This window comes from Amblyomma maculatum, chromosome 1 (assembly GCF_055883805.1).
Source record: "Amblyomma maculatum isolate TAMU_Amacu chromosome 1, ASM5588380v1, whole genome shotgun sequence".
Classification (NCBI taxonomy): Eukaryota; Metazoa; Arthropoda; class Arachnida; order Ixodida; family Ixodidae; genus Amblyomma; species Amblyomma maculatum.
The window spans coordinates 394,320,189-394,333,752 of NC_139344.1; the positions used below are offsets into that span (position 1 = coordinate 394,320,189).

Below are 13,564 nucleotides of genomic sequence, written 5' to 3' on the forward strand. Positions count from 1 at the left end.
AAACTAAGCCGCTGCGGCTAGTATTTGAACCCGCACTGCCCGCACCTTGGGGGTCGGCAAAAAAAGCCAAATTTGCGAAAGGCAGAAGCTGGAACTGCATGCGCACGTGTCATCAGCGAAGTTCAAACTCGCTAGATGGCTGCTGACGCGCTCTAACTGCTCTAACGTCATCAAAAAAACTGAAATCCAGATTTATCTGCCCATCATGTGTTTTCTGGAAGTAGACCGTACAGGAGCGCCACCTTTGCTTGTTTCGATGTTATCTGTATAGCTAAAACCTCCCTAGTTGTCCTACAGGGTTTTTTCGCCGTTTACGCGTTTACGTGCTCTTGAGGAAAGCAACAGCTGAGTACCCGAGAGGAGCTTTCCATTAGCAGAAAGCTCGTCGCGATGGTGCCGTTGGGAGCGTAGCCTTCAGTTTTCCCAGGCTGACCTTCGAAGTCGCTCAAGCAGCGCAAAATCTGCGAGAAAAGGCGTCTGACGGAAGCAAATTGCGCTGCACTTCCGGTAACGTCTAGCACCGTCTGCTCAGCTCAAGATGGAGACTGATGTTGCCTTGTTGTTGGGCATCATTGCTGTACTTATTGTTCTTTTGTTAACACTGCTGGGCTTCCTCGGCTACTGTGGCCTGTTTGTTCCGATAGACATTAAGGCTGAGAAGCCGCCCTTCCAGGAGTTACACGTTGCGTACAAGTTCGCGCGCGGCGCGTACAAATACGCGGGTGCTCTTTTCACTGAAGTTCACAGCATCGCTCCGACCCTAAAATGTATCGGCGTCTACTATGACGATCCGGACGAGGTAAGTTTACAGCACGTCAGTGTCCTTCATTGTTTCCCCCGACGCCAAGGATTGGCAGTATAGGCGTAGCCGCACGCGCCTCACAAGAGCCGCATCATAAGAAAACGAAAGCTTGCGATTTTGCATGTGCATCGCGCATCCTTTTTTGTGTTGTCTGCACCCAGTGAGTCACGACTGTCACGTCTCCTCCGCTGACGCCCGTTGGCGTGCGAACGTGGTGCGATCGTTTCGAAACGGGGCACGCGGTTTTAAATTTAAAATGGCTCGTGCATGGCCTGCTTTCAACGCGCGCTTGCAGTTTGCGCTGGGGTTCGCGCTTCTAGTTACGCCAGCCGGATCCCTGCCGCTTTTTCCGACCTTAGAGATAAGATGATCGCTCTATCTTAGCGCATATTTGAGGCGTGTAAGAACTTACTGCCTTCTTTTATCTCATTCAAGCTACGAATGACGCATGCTTTATGGCGGATTCTTGGCGTTTCGGACACAACGCCGAATGCGCATGTCACCTCCCACGTAGTGGCGCCTATTTCACCTGTCACTTTCTTTTCACTGCGGCACTTCCTGCCTGAGCGCTGGTTGTACTACTTTGTGAGCGTTCACTTCAGGCAGATTTTGTATGCCGCTGGTTTAATGGATAATAGGGTGGACAAAGAGCATCCTGCGCTACGTTGTGCGATCACTCATGTCCGTTGCGGCTGGCCCATGTGTTTTTAGGACAAAGCGCACACCAACTGTTCAGCGCGCAGCCGCTTGCAACGTCGAAAACACGATGTGCCTGTCCGAACAAATGTGCGTGTTTTTTAAAGGGAAAATAAGGCTTATGACACTGGTTAAGCTGATCTAGTAATTTATTTTTTATTTTTTTTTTTTGCGATTGAAAGAGCCATACTTGGCGATATAAATGGCCGTCGCTTCTTGCTCATCTAAGCTAATTTGCTGACAGTTATGTTTTTAATCTGTGTCCTTCTATTGGTGATACGAGTTGGGTGTACGTTTGCTGTGCTTCTGTTTCCGCAACTGCCGCGTCATGATTGATCATGATGAAATATTGACACCGTTTGCTCAGTCATATTATGTGGGATATTAAACAGCGGCACGTGTTTTTCACTGTAACTCGGCGTAACTTTCACTAACACTGTTTCTCTTCGGGAATAAAAAAAAAATTAGGCTTTTGTATACATCTTGTTATGTTTCATATGTGACAAATAACTACAGTGAATTAAGTGGAACCTTAGTTTTGACATTTCTTTTTTCGAGCATTGGGGAAGCTGTAAAACATGCAAAAATGCCTAACATAAACTCGCATTATGCTACTTCATCATGATAGGGACAAAGCGGGGAAGGGTGCTCATCACATTTGTTTTATTTGTTATTTAGACTGTGTTCGGCTTTGCAATATCCTGGATTCTACCATATTATAACTGCCTCCTACTAGAATTTAGGAGAAAACCAGTCATCGTACGGATACTGAGAACAAATTTTGTTGCTCCTGAATGGGGCTGCTGGTAAAGCTTGTTTCCACAAGCCATGCTGAGAATGTGTTAGGTATAAAGTGTATATTGCAGTTTGAGACAAAAGGAATGTAAATCAGCAACACATACAGTGTATGCAAAAAACTGTCTCGTGTCAAAACCACTATCCTAGTGCTACTATAACAAAAAAAAATGTTTTAATGATCGTTGCTAAAAATCTCTTGCTTAAAACAATCTAGAAATTTGAAACCTGTAGAATGTTTAATATTCTTGGCTATTGCAATGCATGTTCCTTATTTGGAAACCTTCCATTATAGGTAATTCCAGTTTTTAAGGGTACTCTACAGGCAACTTCATGTGCCGCCCATTTACACTCTCATAAGTTAAGAGCCTTGCAAACACGCTCACAGATCTTAATATTCGTCGAAAAGCAGTTTCTTTTTCAGTGGAGCCATTTTTTCTTCCTGTGCTCTAATATGACTTGTAAATGCATTATTGTTGAAATTCTTATCTCTTACTGTTGCAGTAGGAGACACATCTGCTTTGCATAACTTGGTCACACAGTTGTAATGAAATCGGCACATTGCTAGGCCGGCATAATCAAGCCAGAATACCCAAAACACGATGCAAGCCGTTGTTACTTCATATGTAGTATTCACATGAAAACTTGGTGTTTCCCACAATTAGTGGCGCTGCACTGCTACTCACATTCTCACAAAAACCGATTTCTCGATGTCTGAAGCCGATTTGACCTTCGACAGATACTGTGCCTTTTCTTGTAAACCAATTATAGAGCACTGGTGAACTTCGATGCCTTCAACGAAACATTGGGTGTGTTTGACAAGGGGCCCGTGTACAGTAGCAACGCTCAGGCTTTTGTATGAAGTGTGATTCATATACAGTGCTATCACTAATAAAAGCATTAATTTAAGAAGATCGTATCTGTGGCCTGGAAGCATGGCCGCCTGATTAATGCAGCAAAATAATGTTTAATAATTGAGACACAGCAAACACAATCCTGTCAAAATTCCCTGCTTCTGCACAATATTCCGTGATTAACTGAATTAAACCGTCTGTATTTTTTTTCCTCAGTCTCTGTTTTTGCACAAATGAAATCTTTCAAGTATAGCTGCCAAGCCAAATGCCACATATTGCTTATTCTACTACTTAGAGCCAGAGATAGAGCTATAACTGAAAGCCTAATATGCTGTTGTACGCCGGCAACATAGGTCAGGAAGGAAGCGTTGCTATTCCCAACTGCTGCATGCCTGGGTTACGGCCAGTCACGCACAAGCATGCCTTCGCGCAAGTATGTTCATGCGCACAGCGATCAGTGTTCACAAGGTATTAACATGCCTCGACCCTGCCCCGGCCTTCTTGGCTGTTCTTTATCCGGCTTCTAGGCATATAATCGTATTCTCACCTGCATACTATCCCTTTATCAGTTTGTTTTGCTGGAAGCACAATGGTTGCACAAAACAGCATATTTTCAAATGCATTCTGTGAGAATATGTTCTCGGCCCATGAGCACGGTGTGGTAGCGTTGCCATGAAGATGCTTTGTTGTGCCAACAAATCCCATGATTCTGTGCTCAAAACCATGTAACTTCCACCACACTTTTTGTAACATTGCTTGGACCTCTCCTGCTTTTTCCTTCCTCCATAGGGGTTATATAGGCATTGCACAAATTAAACTGCTAATTTCAATGTTTCACTTCGTTAAACAACTTAGAGGCATTAGAATACTTAACAATTGTAACTTTGTCTCTTGATCAGCGTTTTGTTTAAGTTGCAAGAAAAGTGTTAAATCTTCCTACTGGATTACCTGTTCTGGCTCATAACCTTCCATTTGATATATTTTACTCAAAATTGCATTACCACTCGCTCATGACTAGACTGTACAACACATGTTTTTTTGTCCTCACGTGCCACCTTTAGGTGGAAGTACCACGCCTGCGCTACCTAGTGGGCGTTGTGCTCAATGACACTGAGCGACCAGCCAACAAAGAGGTGAAAGAGCAGCTTGAGGCTAAGGGCTTCAAGACAGCCAGCTTCCCGGCTGTCGACCATGCCGTCACCACTGTGTTCCCATTCCATGGCGGCGCAGTGTCGGTCATGCTTGTCGTGGCCCGGGTCTATCCCAGGCTCAGAGAATACATCAAGGTAAGCGGCTCAGCTCATGAAATGTTCTCTGGCTTTTGCTTCTCATTTCTTAATGTGCTTTGGTGGCAGTGTGCAGTGCGCTGTCTGGGCACCATTGGGAATGGCTGTGCTACACATTTTATCCATCTAGATGTAACTGTTCTTGCCATGCAGTAATAGCTCATTGCAGTATCTAGCAATACCACCACAATTCACTTTGCAAGTTCCACAACTCTAAGCTCGACGACTAGCAAAGCATTAAACTTCCATTTAGTTGAGCTGAATGGGGATGAAAATTTTCACTGAACACCTATGAAATTAGTTATTTCTTCAATGTGCTTTGGTGTCTGTATGCAGCTCACTGTCTGGGCACCATTGGGAATGGCCGTGTACACATTTTGTCCACCTAGATATAACTTTGTTTTTTGCCATGCAGTAATAGCCCATTCCAGTACCTAGCAATACCGCTGGAATTCACTTTGCAAGTTGCATAACTGTAAGCTCAACTAGCAAGACATTAAGCTTCCATTTAGTTGAGTTGAATGGAGATGAAAATGTTTACTGAACATCTATAAAATGAGTTTTGTGGGATGAGAAGTAATTCACATCACCAGTTGCAGTATGTTAGGAATCGCCTAGAAGCATCGTTCTGCTTGTCAGGTTTTAAAAAGTAGATGAGTAGAGTTAATGAGGTAATGAAATGTTAGTTAGGTGATGGCATAAAATTAAAAGCTGCTTCTGCAAGCTACGTGAAGCGTGCGCTTTTTGATTTACTTTTTTGATTGTTTGAATCTATTGTGATAGGCACTAGTACCTAGGTGCGGTCTCTGAGGATCCAAAGTTAGAATCGAAACTTCATTAAGCCAGGTTTTTGTGTGCAGTCAGATTTTCCGCAGTGACTCAGTAGCTTCTATGTTTGGCTGCTGATTGGTTGGAAATTGATGGAGGCAAAATACAAAAGCATCCATATGCTATGCGAAATCTGTGGATATTTAAGAACACCAATTGTTCAAATTAATCCGGAACCGTTCATTATGCTGTACACACCTCCTAGACTGTGTGTCGCATTGGGACGTTGAACCCCGCAATTTAAAACTCAGGTGGAATTAGTACTTGCCAAATAGCTGTCAGATGATGTTACACAGTGGCAGCGGTGAGAATGTTGTGTGTTTTAGGCTCTTAACTGAACCACAGTGGAGAGCATGGAGGGATTTTCTTAGCACTTTGGGCATTTCTTTCTGAATTGCGCAATCACCCCATTGTGCCCTTGGCGATACGGACAGGGCGACTTTTATTTGGGCAGGGCAGCTTTTATTTTTTCTTCACCCACCTTAAAGTATTTATTCAGTTGAAACGAAGATGTGAGGGCTAAGCCTACAGCAGCCTGGCTAGGTATGAACTCTGAAAAATCAGGCACAGTGCACAGTTAGTGTAGTTATGATCACCTGTAGAGCTGTATACACCATTGTGTTCCTGAGCTTTATTAATCTGTCTTGAGTCAGAGTAGCATCATGCTTTATTTGCCATTTCCTTTTACTGTCCTATTAAGGAAGAAGATAAACTGAGAACTGCTGTGTTGTAAACGGGGTGGTGGGTACTTCAAGCTCCTCCATGAAGCTTCTCTTACCATTATTTCTTTTTTTTTTTTTTTTTTCCAGTAATTTATGGGCCAGAAAAGTTAAACTCATGGTTTCTCGTGGTTTCTGAACTTTGCCGTGCAGGAAAAGCTACTGTGTGCACGGCCCCTTATAGAGATCTACGAAGGAGAGCGCGTGCTCTTTGTCTGCCCGTTGGCGAAGCAAGACGAGTTTTACGTTGAGGAGGCCACCGAAGACCCCGAGGAGGGTGCCACCTCCGATCCTGGCACCACAACTGCCTCTGACGAAGAGCGTGCCGACGATGGTGAAGACGAGGACGAAGAAGAAGAAGAAGAAGCCAGGCCATCACCACCAGTCAGCCAACCGGTGTCGTCCAATGGTGGTGCCAATGGGAACACCGAGGAGAGCGACCACGAGCGCGGCTCTCGCAGCAGCACCACATCTTCCTTTGAAGAGCTGCGCCTTGAGACGGCATCTAATTAGGGGGATGCCACCCTTTTACCCCTCTGCTCCTTTCCCCCAACTTTCCCTGCCCACTTATATACTCGGGACTCGCTGGACTTCGCTGGACTCGGGTCTTCTGCAAGTGTACAATGCTGCCTCCACCTCGCTTTCTTTGCCCAGTCTGCCCCTTCAAGGATATGTGCTTATGTGTCGGTAGCAGAGCTGTCTCTTGCTGGGTGAATATTGGGGGACGGGACCCTGCAGTGGTGCTGGGTGTTGCCACAGAGCACGCCTGTCTGACGGGAGCATGTTGCCGCTGTCATCTAGGCCAGTACTTTGCACCTTTGAGGTTGCACAGCATTCGCAGTACTGTACAATTTGTGTATCCACGACAATATTGAGCTTTGGCAGCCTTTTTAATCAATATCAGTACACTGAAGTATGCACCTGCTGTGCAATGGAGTGATGACGAGCAGTTTTTGTGGTACCATCGATTGAAAATTGTGGAACATTGATGTTGCTGTCTGTGTGTGATGGTAATATCAAGTATAAGTCGTAACTGGAATAGTTCTTATTGGCCGCACGTTCTTCCTTCCTATGTGACGAGACCCCTGCGATTCTTTGCCAAGACACCATGGAAATCTTACAAAAATTCAAAATGCTGACGCAAACCGTAGCACAGTACTAGCAATGGTAAGACACTGCTCCACGTGCTTTTTGGCAATGCCCAGCCTTGCTGCTTTACCTGTGGGCTGCCTGAAGGAAACTCACTTGCTGGAGAACTTGCCCACTAGGACACCAGAACAAGGTGCTGATGGTAAGGAAATAAGACCAGCTCCCTGTCTATGGAAACCCTGCTCCTCATGTTGTGACAAGGTTGCACTTGCATCAGGAGCAAGTGAGATGGAAAAATTCTATTTCATCAGTTTGGCTCATCGTGCGCCCAACTTCATGGCCCCTGTACTTGAGCTCTCATCTACTGCTATCACTGTTTCCGGTTCTACTGTGATGTCATCAAGTTCAGAGATGTCTAAGTAAAGTTCAAGTTACTGAGGGGAGGATCAAGCAGCTGAACATCTCGGCATTTGCTCTGAACAGGTGTAGGCGCCATAGAACCTCACTTTCTAGTCCAACCCGTCTGTGGGAAACTTGTAAGGGCGGTTTGTCAGGCTCTGTGAAAGCTTTTGTCGTTCTCTTTATTGGCGACCAACTTGCAACTTTGTTCCTTTTTTTTCTCTCTATTTCACTTTTGTTTCTTTAAGCTCTTGGAAAAGCACAGATACATTTTTAGTGGGTATTCTTGCATTGGTATCTGCAGTCTTTCCAGCACCAAAGCAGTGTTGTGTGCTTGTAGAAGCCTGATTTTGTAGGTGGGTCGGCAAGAAGTTGTGAACATCTTTTAGCTGCCTCGCATTCTGGTTGTGTTTTCAGGGCATTTATTTGTTTCTGTGTGCACAGGGTTTCGCATTAATTCAAGTTTGCCTGTAAAGCTCCTTCCCGTTTTTCGCATTACTCTGGCGAGTACCACAGCAGCATCTGGCCAGCTGTTTGCAGAAGTCACATCTTGGGTTGTAGCCAGTTGCAGTACAAGAGTTGTGAAGCAGGAAGGAAACGGAGTGCTTAAATGAATAGCCTGCATTACTTTTTTTTTTTCTTTTTAGAAAACTTTTGTGTAAATTTGCGTAGGGGCAGTAATATAAGGAAAGTATATTGTGCAGCTCTTGACATACGGGCTGTAGTGTAGAGGACATTCTACAAATACTGTTAATTGGGGCCTTGCGGTAAGTTTTGAAATGGGGGGCATTCTCAACTGTTCCATTTGTTTGGTTCATAAAGCAAATCCAGAACCGGCTTGTTTGCGCAGTTTGCTTAAAATTCAAGTGTTGTAACACCCAATACTGCCTTTTAATGCAGCTTTATATCAAGACGTCATCACTAAAGCTACTTACACATTATTTCTTGCCTTCTGTACAGTTTTTCTACAACTGCATGCCCCTAAGTCTGCTGTTTAACATTTACAAATGCTCTGAGCAATCATAACTGTGTTGGTGCTATGTTTTGAAGCCTGGCAGTCTACCTGTGTTATTTTCGTTGTGTATCCTGGACAGTACTAGTAGTCAACTTGTCTGCTCCAGGCTGCTAGTAATTGTCAATAGGGGGCTTGCACATTGAGCTTTTGCATTATTTTTGAGCTATCTGGCACATTTTTCAACACTTGATGAGGCATGTAACCCCTGATAAACACATGTGCCCAGTATGTCTACAAGCTACTGATGAGGTCTCCTTTACAAATTTTGGTGAACCAATTCATACTGGTGTTGTACTCTATGTTAGGACTCTTTTAAGTGCTTCATCCCTTAAAAAGGAGTCTTATCCCTAGCCTTTTGAAATTTATCTTTGGTCATCAAGGGCGTGCTATGGTTATCTTATGGGCAATTTCCTGTAGCTGGAAATTCAAGCCCTCTGCATTGAACAGTAGTAATTTCCGATGTTTGACAGTCATGCTGCATTTGCTTGAAAGGGGCATGCAGGCTCTGCACACTTAGTGCGGCAACATCTTTTTTTTTCTTGGCTACACCCATTTAAGTCTTGTCGACGAAAGTTGTTGATACTGAAAGATGTTTGTTGCCTGGAGAAGTTGTTTTTTTTGCTGCCATGCGAGTGTAGTCTAGTGACTGTTGTCAAAACTTCAGAGATTTATTCTGCGAGAGCTCCATTTGCTCCATACTTTCCTGGGGTGGAGTGGCAGTTTGAATGCCATCGCAAACACAACCTACGTCCCTAAAAGTGTTGCAATGCTTTTTTTCTTCTTTTTCTTTTTTTTTTTTTTCAAAAGAGTTTTAGGCATTATCTTTTTTCCCTTCTTCCTCTTCGTGGCTTATCCCGGAATTATTTGCCTTTTGCAGTCGTTTCTATCATTAGTTGGTCACACAGTTCCTACAAAAAGTGTTTTTGAGTGAAACTTTCACTCGCATCAGTGCCAAGCTGCAGTTTCTTTTTTTTTCTCTTCTGTTGTGTAAAGCCATGTATCATGTTGTAAGGCTTATCTAGCATTATTATTGGAGACATGAGAACTAAGGAAACAGGAGGATGGCCAGCCTCTTGCTAGTTAAAGTATTAGTGAAAAGCCAAAGGCTTGAGTAAAGATAAGTCTGCATAGAGGAAGGCTCTGTGAAGGTTTGTGTAGCTGGCAAGCGCAATGCATGCGTTGCAGTATTTGGGTCAGCAGTGCATGTTTGTCCCACTTTTGATAGCTCTTCTGGTACCATCACATCTTGGAAAAATGTGTACTTGCCATGTTTCGAGAAGTGTCGAGTCACAGCAGACGTGTTCAGATGTGTATCCACTCAGATGTAGCGCTTAATATGCCTGCTGAATCGTCACTACTCTACTGGTAGACAATGTTCCTTTGCAATGAAGGGAAGGCTACAAGAGTGGAGTGTCCTTAACAACGTGCCTGAAGTTGGCGGAGGTGGTGCCATCTTTGGGAGCTCTTTTAATAAGATCGGCATGGGAAAAATTAGAACTTTCTTTTTTTCCTCGATCTAACACTGAAAGATAACAGTTGTTATAACATGCCTTAAATACCAGATATCAACAGCATACTGTGGCTTTTGAAAAGCTAATAACTGCAAGTACGAACTATATATACTACTGCGTAAGGAGGACATGTTTCGGCTCTGTAGCCTTCGCTCCATTGCCTGAGAAAGTTGTCGCGGAGTGTAGTCCCATCATAGGCCAGCAGACAGACATATGCTTGAACCTTGCGCAAGATTTCAAAGATCTTGGCACAGTGCACATGTACTGTTGTAGCATCAGTTCATGTTCATGCAGGGTTGTAGCGAATCTTTCTCGTAGTCGTTTAGCTTAGAACGCACTTATGAACCATCGCATCCGCCTTCAGCACTCTGTCTGCTTGTTCCGTGCTCGGACAGAGCGATAAACTGTGCCCTTAAAACATGCTCATTCCTGCACCTTTCAAGCGTTTCGCTGCAGACTGCCCTTGGGGCATCATTCATTTTGCTGTAATTAGCCCAATGTGGACGGCAGTAATTCTTCCTACATGAGAGAAATGGCAGCAGCACTGCGACCAAATGAGGAAATCGTATCGAGAGTTCTTTTTTTTGTACAGTGTCAGAAAAAAGACACTTGGCTGTATCACAATGTTATCTTTTCTTTTTTTGCATTAAAATAAAGCGTGGAGGACTTGAGATTTACAGCAGCATTCTGAATGAATATAAGAAAATATATATACAAAAATATTATGGCTGTGGTTGCATGCTAGTGAATACTAGCTCATGTAGAATGATGAATGTTGTGTTCACTCCTGAACTAAGCACAACATCTTGGAAGCGTGCACACCTCTTGCAAACCTGCAATTGGCGGCAATGTCTTTTGTTTAAGGTAACGGTTTGCTTTCATATTTTGAGCATTCGTTTAAATTTGTCTCTTTATTATCAGATTCAGCAAAAAAGAAATTCCACAAAGGGACTCAAAAATTCCAGGCTTGTAGAGATAGATAATATCAATTTCTTTTTTTGTTAGAAATTACTTTTTTTAATTAGTGTACGTTAGTGATCTAACAGTAGTTGCAATTTCGAACATAGATTTGAGGTTGTGTGAGAGACACAAACTGCATATACTATCTGATCACCTATGCAGTTTCCCACTTGGAGCAGACAAGCGTTAAAGTTGGAGCAAGTTAAGATGATAAATTCATAGATGGAAATATAGTTTTTGAATTCCCGACTTGTTAAGCACTGTTTCGCTGTCAACACAAAAACAAAGTATCTACTGAAAGTATGTAAATTCCAAGCAGTGATCGATGTTTGCAAACTGCCTTGTGCATGATTATAGAGAAAGGATGCACAATCTAAGCTTAAGCCTCTCCTTAATTTTAAGCCTAAACCTTTAAGGATTTTTTATTTCCTTTCCTGAGCAAATAATACTGAAAATGATAGTCACAAATATTTTAAGGCTGTTATGCTTAACCAGCTAAAATGGTGAGCAGCCTGGTTCTTACCCATATCAATTGAAAAGCCGAACAAGATTACACTGATGAAGTGCCAGCACAGGATGCTGATTAACTTGGGAGATTTTACATTGAAATTTATGGAAGTAACACAGCTGCTCATGCACAAAAGAAAACTGAAAAGATACGGCCGGACTAAAATCTTGTATAGACGTAAACATACACAAGTCTGTAATTGGCAGGGTTGACAAGGAAATTGATTTCACGGATAAATTTGCCTCACATTAAAAAGAATTTAAAATTTTCAGTTGATTTTTTCTGATCCCTTCTGCGAAAGTGCATATCCTGCTACACATTTCACAGGTTTTCAATAAAGCCATCAGCCTAGAGTTCGCACTGCACTCGTGAACCTCTTTCCTGTCTTCCTTTTTAGGCTTCTTTCCGATCAGCATTGTTTCCAACTACAAAAAATATATATTGTAAGCACAGATGGCTGCAGGCTTGTGAAACAATTTTGAAGCTGTATAAGTTGGAGATTCATCTTTTGGATCTGGAGAACATTATAGTGTTACACACTAGGTTTATTGCTGGAGCACTGAACTGGTGGACAATGCAGAGAGCCCAGCTTAATGTGCCTTTGGCATGAGTTGAGCCCAATGTCGTCCTTTCCCTCCATTTTTCTTAACTTCATCTTACTTCATCTTCACAACTACTACAGAAATGTATAAGGACAGCCAGCTCAGTAGTGTTTCTGAGAATCCGTATGAGTTTTATTTTTTGCCAAATTTTCTCTTACACTCTTAATCAAATTTTAATCGAACACATATCCGTTTACAGTGCTTTTTACAACACAAATTTTTAATATAGCATTTTCTACAGCAATAAATGAACACCAACTCTACATTTTAGTGTTCTTGAGTTGCTCTTAACGGCATTCAAAAATTTGGGGGGAACTCTTAAGCTCCGCCTTTAGGGGAAAACACAGTAGCATAATAGGCTCCAGTCTGTGACTCCAATTGTGGTGCATTGTTAGCGTACTTGTAGTGTAATTCTGCTTAATTGCCAGTCTTTTAACCTGTGCCTATATTATCACACATTCTTGTTAGTATACAGTCCTAAGCTACTACAAGATACTTTACTCCTCTTTAGCCATGCTATAGGAACATGCCTGCATAGCCTAGGAGTAGCGTGCCTGACTGGCACCCAGGAGTCCTGGAATGTTGATTCTTATTCCACCTTCCCACTTCGAATAACCAACTGGAGTTGGCAGTTCCTTCAAACGTTTTGAGATTGCAATAATGTACATCATGCAACCCATTGAATCAGTTCCTTGGCTATGTTACCTGTCTGCTAACACCTGCCAGAGCCGTGCCCATGTGTTTTCAATTTTAATGTCCGATTTTCTCCAGAACAGGGCCTTTAATGCTACTGCGTTAAAAATGGTGCAACACTTATTATCTCGTGCCATGTGCATTTTAATGCAAAAGCATTTTTTTGCCTCGTGAGTAGCGGAATCGGAGCATGTCACCATGAGCTCTGGACAGGATGCGTGGATGGAGCATGCCCACATTCTGTTGCCAATCGTTAATAAGAAAACAGCTCAGACCACCATCTTTCAGTAGAGAGATTTAGCTTACCGTGATCCGCCACCGCGCATTCCACTGCGCATGCCCAGACCCCCTTGACGCTGATAAATGGCGCCACATACTTGATGTCGGCACATAGACCTGTCGCGTCGGGACCAATCAGCTTGTGCGCTCTGCCCTGTCCACACGCGGTAGAAGGTCATGGTGGCGGGTCACGGATCACGGTAATCTAAATCTCTCTAATGTCTCAGCTGAGCACCGTAACCACTGCTCTACGCTGACTCAAGTCTGTAAGAAAACAAGGTATTCTGCATGTGGTTGATATGTGCAACTCAACACCAATAAAATGCAAGACCACATTCTGGAACAGTCACACTGAGCGTTTGCTCTAAACGACACCACCGCAAGTGGCTTGGTTGTTAGGGCACTTTGCTACTAAGCTTGAAAGCCCAGATTCATTCCCAGCAGCAGTGGACGTATTTCGATGAAGGCAAAATGGAAAAAGTCCCCATGTGCTGTGCATTGTTAGCATTTGTTAAAAATCCTCACCTA

At 43.2% G+C, this 13,564-nt stretch overlaps 1 protein-coding gene across 1 annotated transcript; it reads left to right on the forward strand.

Annotated features, from left to right (window-relative positions):
* Positions 1–269: 269 nt before the first annotated feature.
* On the forward strand, positions 270–10,671 carry LOC146208604 (testis-expressed protein 264-like). The gene is made up of 3 exons (XM_084595304.1): positions 270–799; positions 4,209–4,433; positions 6,134–10,671. Exons 1-3 carry the CDS (start codon positions 539–541, stop codon positions 6,491–6,493), a joined length of 846 nt encoding a protein of 281 aa, XP_084451430.1. The 5' UTR covers positions 270–538; the 3' UTR covers positions 6,494–10,671.
* Positions 10,672–13,564: the final 2,893 nt, after the last annotated feature.